The following is a 15,810-nucleotide window of genomic DNA, read 5'->3' on the forward strand; positions in this document are numbered from 1 at the left end:
GGAAACCAGTTTCCCCAAAAGGATCATAAAAAGATAATCAATTTAAAGATTACAATACTTTGAGGATAAGAGGAAAAAAGAACAAAACCAATAATTGCTAGATGCATTGACAAAAAGCCAGTTAGGGGAAAGTCCCCTTTGTCATGAAAGTATATATATAAATAAATGTTCAATCAACCACACCCAAAGTTCATTCTTGATCTTCTCGTGCAGCTTGTCATCTGGAGGCACCTTCATGGTGTCTTCTCCAAACACTTCAGTTTCTGAATTCGGAGAGTCAGCATGTTTCTTAACCTAAAATTCTTCTCAAAAGGAATTTAAAATTTGCAATTTAAAATAAGAATATTTTTTACATTTCCCCCTTGAAGAGGGTGCTTGAAAAACACAGGGATCATTTAGGGATGCATGGCTGAGTTATGAGGTATATGAATCAATTGGCAAGAGAAATTAAAAAGACATCAGAAAAATCCAAATAAAAAATAATTTCTGGATGAAAATATAGACTATCAAAGTCTTATGTGTAAAAACTCTAAGTAAAGGAAAAATAAACCTTTAAGAGGTCCTTGAATCAGGGTCCAATTAAAGTGATATAAGCAAGTAAGAATTTTCCCAATCAGTAGCCAGGACTACAGAAAGTTTGCCACACAATGAAAGACAGAAAAGGGACTAGATTATAGGAGCCAGGTAGGAGCCAAGTTAGGGATACTTGTCTGTAAGTATTTTCAAAGTGTGGGTACAAGGAAGACCTACGTCTTAATGTATGTTAAGTGTCACAACCTTGCGTCTTCACACTAGGTTCAAGTCTTTTGTATTGGCTTAGAAGTGCATCAATCCTTCCTGGATTGGTTTCTCTGTTGACCTGTGTGCTCTTTTGGTACAATTCAGGTTTAGCTTTGTGCTTCTTTGGCCCTGTGAAATGGCTTTTTTTGTCTTCTTTGTCCTGGAATCATTAAGCAAAGTCCCATAATTTTTTTAAAACAATTAGTGGCATAATTTTTATAATCTCAAGCTTTTGGGGCATGCATTGACCTTATAGCAAATGTATTTTAAACTTATATTACTTCTAAATCAAAAAAGTTAAAGAAACTCTTAATACTGGTGACATGTGCTTCAAATATAAAAAGGAGAGAAAAAATAAAAAAGCTGAAATAGTATATTGCACATGCAAGAAAAATATAAAAATAAAAGAATTTTAAAATTCAAAAATATAGCTTATAATCATTGACATACTGTGTCAGGTAAGAAAATATAGAATACAAGGCTTTCTCAACAAAAATGAGATCCATTTCCTCTTCATATCTGGCCATGATCCATTGTGAGTACAACCAAATGAATTTTACAAGGTAACAGGTTTTTTTTTAATAAAGAACAGTATTACAAATATGTAGGTATCAATATCCCCAAAATTCTCAATAGCCCAATTAATTACAATAGCAAACAAACCCACTATCATATTTCATGTAAGTTGCAGTATGACATTTTAAAAGAAAATGGATACATGTCACAAATTTTTACAGACATAGCAAATCTTTCAACCTTGGAAAACATTTAAACAAAGTAAAACTCATTTTTGGTTTAGAACATCATCAAGAAATCTAGATATCATTACAAAAAATGTGGCAGAGGAGTCTAGGAAAAACTCAAACCTCTGTACTGTTGATGTTGGGTAAAGTGAGCTGAAGAGTTATAAATGAGAGATGCTCCTCTTTTAGGAGTGCTCCAGGGGTACTATTTACCCTGGGATTAACTTCCCAGCTTCTATTCACATTTTTATAAATGTGGGAGGTGTAGATTAAATTTGTATTTCACTTCAGCTACTAAAATAGACCTTACATCCTGTTAGGGGCAGGCAAAATGGCCAGAGATTGTTAAAATAATTCTAAAAATCATGTCTAAAAACCCCTTAAAATCAATTTGAGATATTTAGCTCATTAAATTTTCCAAACATTGCTATAGAATTGTAGCAATGTTCTGATGGAGTTCATCTATCCTCTATGTGACAATTTACAAAGTCAAAACAGAAAAACTGTTTTTATATGGGCTTCTTCAATAATGTTTTTTCAGTATAGTTATAGGGGAAAAGCAACAGAATTTAACAGTAGTTAAAATCCAGTACATTAAAATGATTCAGTGTAACAGAATAGTATTGAATACATTAATATATGAACTTAAAACCAAAAAAATTAAATCTTAAACAAAACAATCAACAAATGCAATAAAATACATAAAATTTTTTTATAAAACATTGGAGTCTGAAATGCCTTAAAAACATAACCTCCAGTCTCTTTAAAGTTCCTTGGTTTTTTATTCATTTAGGTGCCTATTGTCAGAAGGCAGAAGATTGGTAAGGGGTAGGCAATGGGGGTTAAGCGACTTGCCCAGAGTCACACAGCCAGGAAGTGTCTAAGGCCAAATTTCAACCCAGGACCTTCCATCTCTAGGTTTTCTCTCTGGCTCTCAATTCACTGAGCCTCTGAGTTGCCTCCCCATTGTGAGGGTGTTTTTTTGGAATCTCAAATTGGGCCAAAGAATTGCAGGGAGTTGAAATTCTCTCCTGACTCCCAGGTGGGTTAAGTAAAAGAATCAATGCAGTCAAAAGATATCCTTTTAAAGCAGCTATGCTTGTAAGTTCCTGTTTGGAAAATCCCATCCTTCTCCTCTTTCTACTCATCTGTGATCCCCTGCCCCTAGTCCATGTGGAGGCTAATTGTAGCCTAAAGAAAAATCACTCCCATTTTTACCAGCTAGTGGAAGTGAGTCCTGGGCCTGGGGCAATGAGCAATCTGCTCTGAGGCCAAAGTTGTGGGCTGGTTGGAACCAGGAGAGCGGATCTGGGTCAAACAGTTCCAGATTGCAGGAGGGCAGAAGCAGGCAACAGGAGCCAAGTTGAGCCGGTCTGGGCTGGGCAGGCAGGGAGGGCAGGGCTGGGACCAGGTGAGCGATATTGAATCAAGAATGTCCAAAGTGGATGGCTGCATGTAGGAGCACAGGCAAGCAGGTTAGAGCTGATCAAGACACTTTTCTAAAAAGCCTTGGAGAAACATGGCTACCTTTAAAAAAATTGAGAAGTTCTCATCCAATCTAGTGGTCATCAAAACTGTAACAGTTAAATTAGTTTCTCTACTAAAAGAATTATATTTTATGAGGTTTATTAAAGATTATTAGAAATCAAGGATAAAGAAATACAAAATAAGAAAAGTATGTGCAACCTGCTCACTAAATCTTGCCTGCCAGGTAGAGAGACAAATGTGCTTAGAAGAGGAAGAAAAGAGGCTCTTGGGAGGCAGAGAGCTCTTTAAATAAAAATTGTGTTCTTGCACTCAGGTGAGATTATAGGGAATTCTGGGAAGTACCAAGGACTTCTGGGGATTGAAATCTGGGGTTCAAATCTCCATTTTTATATGTCCTTTCACACTGAATCATTTCTTGGAGGTCATTCCAGTTCACATGGAATTCTTCCAGTTCATTATTCCTTTTAGCCCAAAGGGCAGGTTGTCTTTTAGTACCCTTTGGACATAGTTCCAAATTGTTTTCCAGAATGTTTAGATTAATTCACAACTCCACCTGCAGTGCATTAAGGTCCCAATTTTGCCACATCCCCTCCAACCTTTATTAATTTCCTTTGCTGTCATGTTAGCCAATCTGCTAGGAGTGAAGTGGTACCTCAGAGTTGTTTTTATTTGCATTTCTCTAATTATAATAGATTTAGAACACTTTTTCATGTGCTTATTGATAGTTTTTATTTTTTTTAATATGAAAATTGCCTATTCATGTTCCTTGCCTAATTCTCAATTAGGGAATGACTTGATTTTTTGTACAATTGTATTAGCTCCTTATGTATCTAAGTAATTAGACTTTTGTCAAAGGGTTTTGTTATAAATATTTTTCCTAATTTTTTGCTTTCCTTATAATTTTGGCTGTATTGTTTTTGTTTGTACAAAACATTTTTAATTTAATGTAATCATAATTTATTTATTTTACATTTCGTATTTTTTTCTAACTCTTGCTTGGTCTTAAAATATTTCCTTTCCCAAAGATATGACAAATATACTTTTCTCTGTTCACCTAATTTACTTATAATTTCCTTCTTTATATTCTGAATGTATCTTGGAATAAGGTGTGATATTTTGACCTAAACCTAGTCTCTCCCATACTGTTTTCCAATTTTCCCAGCATTTTGGCAAATAGTGGATTTTTTCCCCAAAAACTGGGATCTTTGGGATTATCATAGACTGTCTTACTGAGGTCACTTACCCCTAGTCTATTCCACTGATCCTCCCTTCTCTCTCTTAACCAATCTCATATTGTTTTGATGATCATTGCTTTATAATACAGTTTAAGATTTGGAACTGGTAAGTCACCTTCCTTCACATTTTTTTACATTATTTCCCATGATATTCTTGATCTTTTGTTCTTCCAAATGAACTTTGTTATTATTTTTTTTCTAACTTAGTTAAAATGTTTCTTGTAGTTTGATAGGTAGGGCATGGAATAAGTAAATAAATTTGGGTAGAATTTTTAAATACATTTAATTTCTTTTTCTTCTCCAATTGCTACTGCTACTGTTTCTAGCACAATGTTAAATAGTAAATAGTAGAGATGATAATGGCCATCCTTGTTTCTCTCCTGATGTTATTGGGAAGACTTTTAATTCATCCCCATTGCAGATGATGCTCGTTGATAGTTTTAAATATATACTGTTTATTATTTTTAGGAAAGGCTCTTCTATTCTTGTGCTTTCTAGTATTTTCAGTAGGAATTTTGCTGTATTTTGTTAAAGGCCTTTTCTGCATCTATTGAGATAATCATGTGATTTTTGTTCATTTGCTTGTTAATATGATCAGTTATATGAATGGTTTTCATAATATTGAACCACCCTTGCATTCATGGTATAAATCCCACCTGATCATAATGAATAACACTTGTGATGATTTACTAGAGTATTTTGCTAGTATTATGTTTACGATTTTTGCATGTATGTTCATTAAGGAGTTTGGCTTATAGTTTTCTTTCTCTGTTTTTGATCTGCCTGGCTTTGGAATCAGAACCATTTTGGGGTCATAAAAGGAACTTGGTATAATTCCTTCTTTGCTTATTTTGTCAAATATTTTGTGAAGTATAGGCATTTGTTGTTCTTTAAATATTTGATAGAATTCACTTGTGAATCCATCAGGCCCTGGGGATTTTTTCTTAGGGGATTCTTTGATGGCTAATTCAATTTCTTTTTCTGAAATGGAATTTTTAAAATATTTTTTCTTTTTCTGTTAATCTAGACAATTTATATTTTTGTAAATATTAATCTATATCATCTAGATTGCCATATCTATTGCCATATAATTTGGCAAAATAGTTTTTAATGATTGCCTTAATTTCCTCTTCATTAAAGGTGAGGTCTCTCTTTTCATCTTTGTTACTGTTACAATGTTTTCCTTATTTCCTTTTTTAAAATTAGATTAACCAGCACTTTGTCTATTTTATTTATTTTTTCAAAATACCAGCTTCTAATCTCATTCATTAATTCAATGGTTCTTTCACTTTCACATTTATTAATTTCTCCTTTAATTTTCAGAACCTCTAATTTAGTTTTCATCAGGGGATTTTACCTGTTCAATTTCCAGTTTTTCTTAATTTGCATGCCCAATTCATTGACCTCTGCATTGCCTAATTTGTTGATATATGCATTAAAAGATATACATTTCCCCCTTAGTACTGCTTTGATTGAATCCCACAGATTTTGATAGGGTGTCTCATCATTGTCATTCTCTTCAATGAAATTATTAATTGTTTCTATGATTTGTTCTTTAAACAATTTTGGAGAATAATATTATTTAATTTCCTGTTATTTTTTATTTGCCTCTACATGTATTATTGTTATTGCATCATGATCTGAAAAGGTTTATTATTTCTACTCTTTTGCACTTGTTTGCCATTTTATGCCCTAGTACATATTCAGTCTTTGTGAATGTACCATGTACTGCTGAAAAGAAGATGTATTCTCTTTAGTTCCTATTTTTTTCTCCATATATCTATTAACTCTATTTTTTTTAAGATTTCATTCACATCTCTTATCTCTTTATTATTTATTTATTTATTGGAGGTTTGATTTATCTAGATCTGATTGAAGATGTCCAGGTCTCCCACTAGTATAATTTTACTATCTTTTCCATCCTTGAGATCCACTAGTTTCTCCTTTAGAAATTTGGATGCTATACCATTTAGTACATACATTTTGAGTACTGATATTTCCTCATTGTCTACCACTTAGTAACCTGATGTTTACCTATGGATAATTCTTCTAACTACTATAAAAATGAATATGATTTTTGAGTGTTACAAATAACATTTTTTCCACATAAGAATATAAACAATTTAACCTTATTGAAGACCTTAAAGAAAATTTTTTTTTTCTTTCCCCTCTCTTTCTTGTTAACTTTTTCATGTTTCTGCTGATTTTTGTGCTTAGATATCAAACTTTCCTTTTAGTTCTGGTATTTTCTTTACAAATACTTGGAAATCATATATTTTTTTGAATGCCCATGCTTTCCACTGGAAGTATATAGTTAATTTTTTTAAAAAACCCTTACTTTCCGTCTTGGAGTCAATACTGTGTATTGGCTCCAAGGCAGAAGAGTGGTAAGGACTAAGAAATGGGGGTCAAGTGACTTGCCCAGGGTCACACAGCTAGGAAGTGGCTGAGGTCAGATTTGAACCTAGGACCTCCCATCTCTAGGCCTGGCTCTCAATCCACTGAGCTACCCAGCTGCCCCCTATATACTTAATTTTGATGGGTAGGTGATCCTTCATTGTAGACCCAATTCTCTTGCCTTTTTAAATATCATATTCTAAGCCTTGCAGTCTTTAATGTTGAGGCTGCCAGATCCCATGTAATCATTATTGGTCCTTCTTGATATCTGAATTATCTCCTTCTGGCTTCTTGGTATATTTTCTCCTTAGCTGGGAAGCTCTTGAATTTGGCAATTACATTCCTGTTGGTTGTCTTTTGAGGTTTTAATATAGAGAGTGATCTATGGATTCTTTCTATGTCTATTTTGCCCTCTTATTCAAGAACATAAGGGTAGTTTTCTTATATAATTTATTGTAGTATGATGTCAATATTTCTGTTTATTTCTGAGTTTTCAGGTAGAGCAATGATTTTCAAATTATCTCTTCTAGAGCTATTTTCCAGGTCATTAATTTTGTCAGTGAGATATTTCATGTTTTCTTCTATTTTGTCATTCTTTTGACTTTACTTTATTAATTCTTGCTGTAGTGTGAGATCATTAGCTTCTACTTGCCCAATTATTTTTCCTCTATGATCTTTTGATTTTCCTTTTCAGTTTGGTCTATCCTGCTTTTCATGGATTCTAACTATTTAAATCTTTTCTCCAATTTGCCTATTATTTCATTTGATTTCTGGATTTCTTTTTTCTAAGTGGGAATATGACTTCTAAACTGTCATTTTCTTTTTGAACTATTTCCCACTTTTCTTGCCAAATTCCTTCTATCTTTCTCATTTGATTCATCATCTCATATTAAGCTCTTTAAAAGCTTGTGACCAATTTCCATTTTTTTGGAAGTTTTGGGTATGTTTACTTGTTTGCCATTCTCTACTATCTCCTCTGAAGTCTGGATTTTTTTCAATAAAAATTATCCAGGGTCAATGCTTTTCTCTTGTTCTTTTTGGTGGTTGAAGATAGTATTTATTGGGTGTTTCTGGCCTTTGCAATGTTGGTTATTTCTTCCCTTCCCAGCTAGAAGTCCAAGGTAGGAGGAAGGGCTCTCTGTGTAGCAAGCTATGGAGTAGTTTTTTCCTGAAGTTATTTTTCCAAGTCTCAGTGGCTTCTGTGTGCTACTTTGAAAAGGAAAGTTGCTGGGTGGCATGGTAGAGTGTTGGAATCAGAAAAACCTAAATTTGAATCCAGACTCAGACACATTTAAGAGCTTTATGAACCCATGCAAATCAATTAACCTCTCTCTATATCAGTTTTATCATCTTTCAAATCAGAATAATAATGCACCTAGTCCTAGGGTGATTGTGAAGATTAAATGGGAAAGTATGGACATATTGTTATAAATTAAAGCAAAGGAAAAAACAGTGAGGTGGCTCAATGAGTAGAGAACCATGCTGGGCCTCAGACAGTTCCCAATTGTATGACTGTGGGCAAGTCACTTACTCCTAATTGCCTAGACCAGGGGTCCCCAAACTAGGGCTCATGGGCCACATGTGGCCCCTGAGACCATGTATCTAGTCCCCTCCACACTTCTGGAAGGGGCATCTTTTTCATTGGTGATCAGTAAAAGGAGCACTGTATGTGGTGGTACCACAAAGTGAGGAGTTGCTCACATACAGTACTTCTTCTGGTGACATAATCCTTTGCGTGGCACCTTGTTCTGAGAGTAACTGAGTGAGAACGAGGCACCACAGAAAGGATTATATGACTGCACAATGGAAGATGTCAGCATGGTAAAAGGTGATCTGGGAGAGGGGATTCTACACTTTGTATACTGTTGCCTGGTATAGTGGTGGTGGTGATGGACCTGTGTAAGGCCCATCACAGCCAGCTCTGCAGCCTCTACTATCCCAGATAGCAGTATGCAGATTTGTTCATAATTTTGTTTTTATTATAATAGTCTGACACTCCAACAATCTGGGAGACAGTAAACTGGCCCCCTTTGCAAAAAGTGTGGGGATCCCTTGCCTAGAGCATACTCTTCTTCTGCCTTGAATCATATACTTATTATTCATTCTAAGACAGAATGTAATGATTATAAAAAAGAAAAAATCGATAAAAGGTGTTATTGCTTTTCCCATAGCCTTTAATAATTTATCAGTTCAATGACAATGCTTAGAGTTTTCAGACTGTCTCACTTATATTCCCTATATGATGGTACTATAGAAAAAAAAAACAATCAAGTATAGTATTATTTGTTGTCATGAATATTATTTTCAGTTTTGAAATTTAACATCCATTTTGCTTTGACATTTTGTTTTTCTAAAGCATCAGGATCGTTTTATAGTGACAGTATAGCGTGATTCTATGACTATATTTTAATCTATTAAATTTATCTTGTAACTAAAACAAAGCTATGTAAACATGTATTTTAATGAAACTTAAGTACATCTTGAGATTCATTTAAGCCTAGACCTGTCATTTTAGTAATTGTAATATTCAGTTGTGTGAGACAAGTGGCCTTCTACCTAATCCAATCCAAGGTAATTTCTTCTTCCCGACAAAATTTTCTAAAAATTAGGCTCTCTGATAAATTATTTCCTTTCTCTGAACAGTAATGTTTGGGAATAAAAGCTCAAGTCCAAGCAGAAAAGTATTCATGCATGCAACTTTTTAATTAGAAGAAAAAAGATTAGTGAACCTTTTACCAGATATAACCATATTAAAAGCAACTTTTAATTACTCTTTTGAATGTTCTTTTTCCTGTTGCAAAAACAACTTTCCAAATAAATGCTGGAAATAAGCTAACACTTATAAAAAGAGGTTAATCATAGAGTATGTTGCATCTGAATGTTTCATTCAGTGGGAAGGATGGAAATGCACTTTGCTTTTTAATCAGTGAATAATATCAGAATGTTTATACTTTATACAAACTAGGAATTAGTATCTTTTTTCTCTTATTCCTAACACTTCAATACACAGTTGGAATCATTTATGCTTACACAATTTGCCAAGAAGGCTCTGACATTTGTTTCGGAATTTTACACCCCTTTTAGTTTTCTTCCAAATTTCTACAAATGTTGAATTTAATGACTTATGGTCTCTCTATTTTTTCAGCTAATACCTTTACTGTGCCATAGCACATGGATTTCAGGACTAGCTGTGAAGAGGTAGGTGAAGACTTTATATTTGCTTCTGTCTGTGATGTTGTTTTATTTGCTGTATCTCCAGCCTCCCCAAAGAAAAGTACAGTCAAATCTATTTCATTCTATATTTGCACTGAGACATTAAAGTAATATTACCGCTAACATTGGGTAGAAACCAATGTTTGCCAAAGAAACTATGTATCTTCAACATGAACGTCCTGGATTCCAATCTTTTCTAGCCATGTAACCTTTAGTAAGTCTCTTAACCTCGGTCTCCTCAACAATATAATAAAGAGATCATATTTAAACTCTGAACAATTTCAGAAAAATATACTTTGTAAATCTGATATACTAACTGTGAATTATTAACAGTCTTTGATAGAATTACTTCTTGGTAGTAAACCTTGAAAATATGCCAATATTTTAGGCTAGTAGTAGAAAATTGAGGGCACTTGTTGCACTAACCCTCTTTCCTTCATTCAATAAATATTTATTGTCTGTTTATGTCTAAGGTATTTTGCTAATTCTGAATGATATATAAAGATTAATAAAACAGTTCATGTTCTAAAATTTACAGTAGTATATGATAGAGCAATTGAGACCTACTCCCTTAATACTATGCTTTTAAAGAAAGAAATTCACTATTAATAGTTTATTAAGAATTCAGAAACATGTCTTCTTATTGTTGAGTGGAAAATGAAATCCTTATGAGCAAAAAAATAAATACAGTTAGACTTTGTCCTAAATTCTTAATTTTTATTACAAATATATAACTGATTTAAAGAAGAAGGTATGATCTGATGGAAGAGATGGTAAACTTTATTTTTTATTAATGGAAAATTAATGAAAACTTCAGATTTTTCCACAAGTGAATTTTGCTCTATCTATTGGAGATGAAAAGGAAGATGAAGATTAGGAGATACATATAAAATACAAAAGTTCACATAACACTATTCAAGAAAAATGTAAGAACTTTAAAAAAATAAAATAAAAGTGCAAATGAGTCTATAATTTTTTATTTCAAAATTCTCTATGATTTTTATGACAAACCTTATTTTTTAAAGATTTTTTTTTAATTTCCCTCTTTCCATTTTTGGATTTTCTGAACAATATACAATCTGCATGTCATTGGTTATCAGTATCATATTTTAATTCCATTATAAATTTTAATCATGATGTAACATGTTCCCCTTAAAGTAAAACCTTAACTGACTATATGAAGAATTTTTGTAAATTTAATGAAAATTAATGAACATTTCAGATTTTTCTGAATATTAGAATTATTAGTAGAATAAAAGTTATTAGAATAAAAGAGAAACACCATATTCCCTAAAGAAGAAGTGAGATTATAACTTTCCTGACAAGAAGTTGTATTTTATATCTTTAATAGTCACATTAAATGAAGTGTTTGTACTTAAAAAGGAAAGGAAAAAAGTAAGAAAGAAAGAAAGAAAGAAAATGCCTCTGTTAGTTGTTTTCTTTTCTATAATCATATTCCAAAATTAGTTGTTTCCTTGGGGGGGGGGATTGTATCATAGTGTCTTCTTTAGTACTTAATTCAGTTGGGATATATATTTTTTGCATTTTAAATGAAATTAAATTTAGCAAATATTTAATAATTGATCCCTGTGAGAATGTCCCTCCTAGGAATATAAAGATTAAGGGTATCAAAATATCCTTATAATCTACCAGAAGTCAAGGAAATGAGTAAAATAAAGTATGATAAAAAAAAAGAATGGCTAGATGATGAGATATCAAGACAAAGGAATATTTGAAGATGGAGAAATTAATTTTTAATGGTTATATATATATATATATATGGGTATATATAATAAGCCTTCATGTACAAGGAGATGTCACTTGAATCAACTTTAAGGAGGAGAAAAAATGTCAACAGATTCAGTGAAGACATTGTATCCAGTCATCAACTCTTTTGAGGCAGGAAGGTTCAGAATGGAATTTGGAAATGGTATGGCCTAGTTACTAGTCTGGAATATCGAGTTTGTCCAATGAATAAATGTGAAATAAGCAAAGAAAAAGATGTTAGAGACATATTATAACATGCCATAATTTCCCCAAATGCTATGTTAACTAAATAGTATGTTATCTGAAAGAAAGTACGAGGCACTGGTGAATTTTTCAGTAGGGGAGTAGTATGGTCAGTTGTATTTCTTAGGAAGATTATTTTGTTAATCATATGAAGTATGGATTATAGAAGCTGAACCACCAGTTAGGGCATTCTAGCCAGGACAGAAATTAATTCCTGAAATAGGACAGCAATATTATGTAAGATTTGTTTTAATTTTGTATTTCTAATCCTATCATCTGCACAGTTCTAAATAAAATAGAAGATTCTTAATGTTTACTGATCAATAAGAAAGATGAATGAAAAAAAAGTTGTGGCAGCAGAATTAACAGAACTGGAAAGTTACTAGATGGTTGAATCCAGAAGGCAATGAGAGACTAGGAATACTCAAATATTATGAATGTTTTGATAATGGGTGATTAGGTGATGGGGAGAAAGGTTGTGCCAAAAGAGATGGGGCAGATCGAAAGAAAGACTCAATAATTTCCATAGCTCAGATTTGATCTGAATAGTTCAAAGAATTGTTATCGGGCCATGCATGGTCTGCTTACAGCAGTGTTATTGTCTGAGACCCAAAACAATACACTGAATATGATTGTAAATTAAGACACTATCTATCTATTTAGTTGTAAGATTTAGTCATGGAATTAAAGAGCTGAAAGGGACTTCAAGATCAGCTAGGCCAGCACTTTGATTGTAAAGGGGAATCAAAAGATTGTAAAGGGGAATCAGAAAACTTAAGGGACTGGCTCAGAGGGGAGGATTAGAAGATCTGTATGTGCCTCCATCAAACCTAATAGCCTGAAATCACTGAACCAGTTTATGATAGGGCCAGGATGAAAGCTTACTTAGCTCTTCTGATATTAACTCCCCAGAGTTCTTTTTACTTTATATAGTGCTGGTGATGGTTTTGCCTCTAAGCATGTGATAGATACAACCTTAATTTCTTTTATCTTTCCATTGACGTGGGTATAATGACCAAACTAGTCCATTAAATGACTGGAACAAGTCCAGTTGTTGGCTTATAGCCATATTTCACTGTGAAAATCATATTTCAACTGGTAAATATTTATTTAGTGCCATCTATGTGTGCTATCATTCTATGCATTGTATGGGAATCAAAATAGAATTAGACACATTTTTTCTGCCTATCATGTGGGTTATGATTCAATCATAAATGGAAAAGAAGAGAAAGGAAAAGAAATATTTCAACAGGTTAAGCCAAGTAAATAGTTATTTCATTTCAACAAATATTTATTCAGTGCTTACTATATAAAAAGTGGCATCATGGGTGCTTTGGAATTTTATTTAAATAATAATAAAATCAATAATATAGATGCTGTCATGGAGGTATATATAATAAATATCTCATACTCTCTATCAATATCTGATAAATATCTCAAGCTGAAATATTAGTTCTCAGAAGGAAAAGAGACTATGATAGTCTGAAATGGCTTATGAAGGATTCAGGTAGAATGTACATTGAAGGATGGATAAATATTTAGCTATGAGTGGGGAGAGAGAGGCAGTTCCAGGCAAGGAATCAGCAGGCACAAAGACAAGTAATAAAATATAAATGTCTTTATGTCTTATATAAAATTAACTTCAATATTCTTAAGTTGCTTTTAGTATTCTACAATGTATAAAATGTCATACTCATTAAAAGTTGTGAAGTTTCACGGTTGAAAAAATCCACATCCAGAAGCACAAGTAAATATGTTAATTTGTGTATCTGGAACTATAGTGCATGACTATTTAACAGTATGTGTTATGAACTGTGCTTCAGTTATTCCTGAGTCTATTTTTATTTTCATTTCTTACAACTTGTCAAAAAACAAAACACTTGCTTTTTTGATAGGTTTGTTCAAAGTCTAAATGTGATATATGATGTCTATCTGAAATTTTCTGAAAAATATAAATAAATATTGACTTTGGAAAGAGAATTTTTGGTCAGGAATATGGCACTGGGATATATTCATAATAGAATGAATAGAGAGCTAGCTTCAAAATCTGGAAGACCTGCATTCAAGTCCCACCTACACATATTCTGGCTTAATGGCCCTGAAAAGTCATGCAAGTTTTTAGTACGCCAGGCAACTTGGTAAGACTATATGACTGGCAGAGGAAGTGCTTTTCTGCATTAGTAAAGAGATGTTTCTCACCTGGAGTTCCCTATACCAATGAAGTCTCAAAATTTATCCAAGAAATACTCTATATAGGCTTATTATTATTTTCTATGGAGTGTTTATATTTAAAAGTACAGTAAATCAAATAATAACAAATGTATGTATTTCCTTTTCTCTATACTTCAATATGCATAATTTCAAGAGTTCTACTGGAAGCTGTACTCACCTTTTCTCACAACCCCCACCACCAATATAGAGGACTTTTGAGAGCTCATTAGCAAGTCACATAAAATGAGAAAGAATAAACATTTTGCCATTTCATCTATTGGAGGAAATATCCATGGCCATGTGAGCATAAATCCATCAAAATATTAAAGCATATTTTAAATGGTACCTTTAAAACAAAACAAAACAAAACAAAATTTAAATATCTATTTTGTCTAAAAGAGATTTTGTCCATCTGCCGTAAGGGTATGTCAGAGACTCACAAGTTTTTGAAACATTCAGAATTGATAAGCACAGTCACATTTCTTGAATATATAGAATAATTTGATGATTGTTTTAAAGTATCATATCTTAATTCAAACAGCCAGCTATTAAGTACTAATAAATATAGATAAGTAAATATTTACATTCAAAGTTTTAGGTTAGGAACTATAATGTTTAAGACTCAATGCTATATACCAAAATAGGTTAAGTTTTTATTAGTTATCTACTATGAAAGAAAGATAAAAAATAGTCCCTATTCCTTAAAAGTCCACAGTATATTGGAGCAGGCTGGAGATGAAATAACATGTAAATAATTATATGCAGACAAGATATATTTAGTACAAATTGGAGATAATTTCAAAAGAAAAATACTGCCTTCCAAATGTTTCTGAGTAAAGGAAAAAAAATTACCTCCTCTTATATCCTGAAAATAGAATGATTAATGTATATGGGAAATAATAATTGTAAACTAAACAATGGAAGCAATGGTACTTGGTGGTAATTGCCAATACTTTTAATGTCAGAAAATAATTTTTTGTTCTACTTTGATCTTGCTTGGAAATGATGTAGGATTGGTTCTATGCATAGACCTATGAAGTAGTTAAATGCTGTCTATTTTTCTCTTCCTTCTCTTTCCACTCCCTTCCCCTGCCTCATTGGAAACTTACTCATTATTTTAAAAACTTACTTCTGTATCAAGGAAATAAGCTTGATGGATTGGAATAATCTTAGGACTATATCCATGGGTCTAAGGTAATAATAGGGTAAATTTTTACCTTTTCATCAAGTTAGTATGAGATTTACTTTTAGAACTATAATTCTAGAGTAGTTGGAAGACTATTTTTCTGAGCAATAGGAGGACCAACTATGTAAGATTAGCACAGGGTATAAACTAATTGGATTTTTTTTGCCTTGTTTGTAAATAAAAATAAGTGTAGCTACCTGTTATAGTGAATACAGTGCTGGTCCTGAAATCAAGAAGAATCTCTTCCTGCATTCTTATCCAACTTCAGACATTTACTGGATATGTGACCCTGAGCAAGTCACTTAACCCTGTTTGCCTCAGTTTCCTCATATGGAAAATGAACTGGAGGAAGAAATGGTATACTATTCCATTGTCTTTGCTAAGAAAATCCTAAATGAGTTATGAAGATTCTCATAGGACTAAAATACAACAAAATATAAAAAGAAAGGATTAGACGATGAATTCCTATATCCTGCCTACTTTTTGTGTTCTCCTCTATAGCAGAAATGTCTGGAGAAATTCTCCAGGCATGACTTCATTGCTATCT

The 15,810-nt window shown here is 32.7% G+C and overlaps 1 protein-coding gene across 5 annotated transcripts in view; it reads left to right on the forward strand.

The window, feature by feature from the left end:
- SNTG1 (syntrophin gamma 1) overlaps positions 1-15,810 on the forward strand; it is a 1,241,132-nt gene that overhangs the window by 688,920 nt on the left and 536,402 nt on the right. For all 5 annotated transcript variants that reach the window (XM_056823896.1, XM_056823897.1, XM_056823895.1 and 2 more), the window contains one exon: positions 9,789-9,841. In XM_056823896.1, coding sequence (XP_056679874.1) covers positions 9,815-9,841 — 27 coding nt within the window. In that variant the 5' untranslated portion in view covers positions 9,789-9,814. The remainder of the gene's footprint in view (positions 1-9,788; positions 9,842-15,810) is intronic.

The sequence above is a fragment of the Monodelphis domestica genome, chromosome 3 (assembly GCF_027887165.1).
Source record: "Monodelphis domestica isolate mMonDom1 chromosome 3, mMonDom1.pri, whole genome shotgun sequence".
NCBI lineage: Eukaryota > Metazoa > Chordata > Mammalia > Didelphimorphia > Didelphidae > Monodelphis > Monodelphis domestica.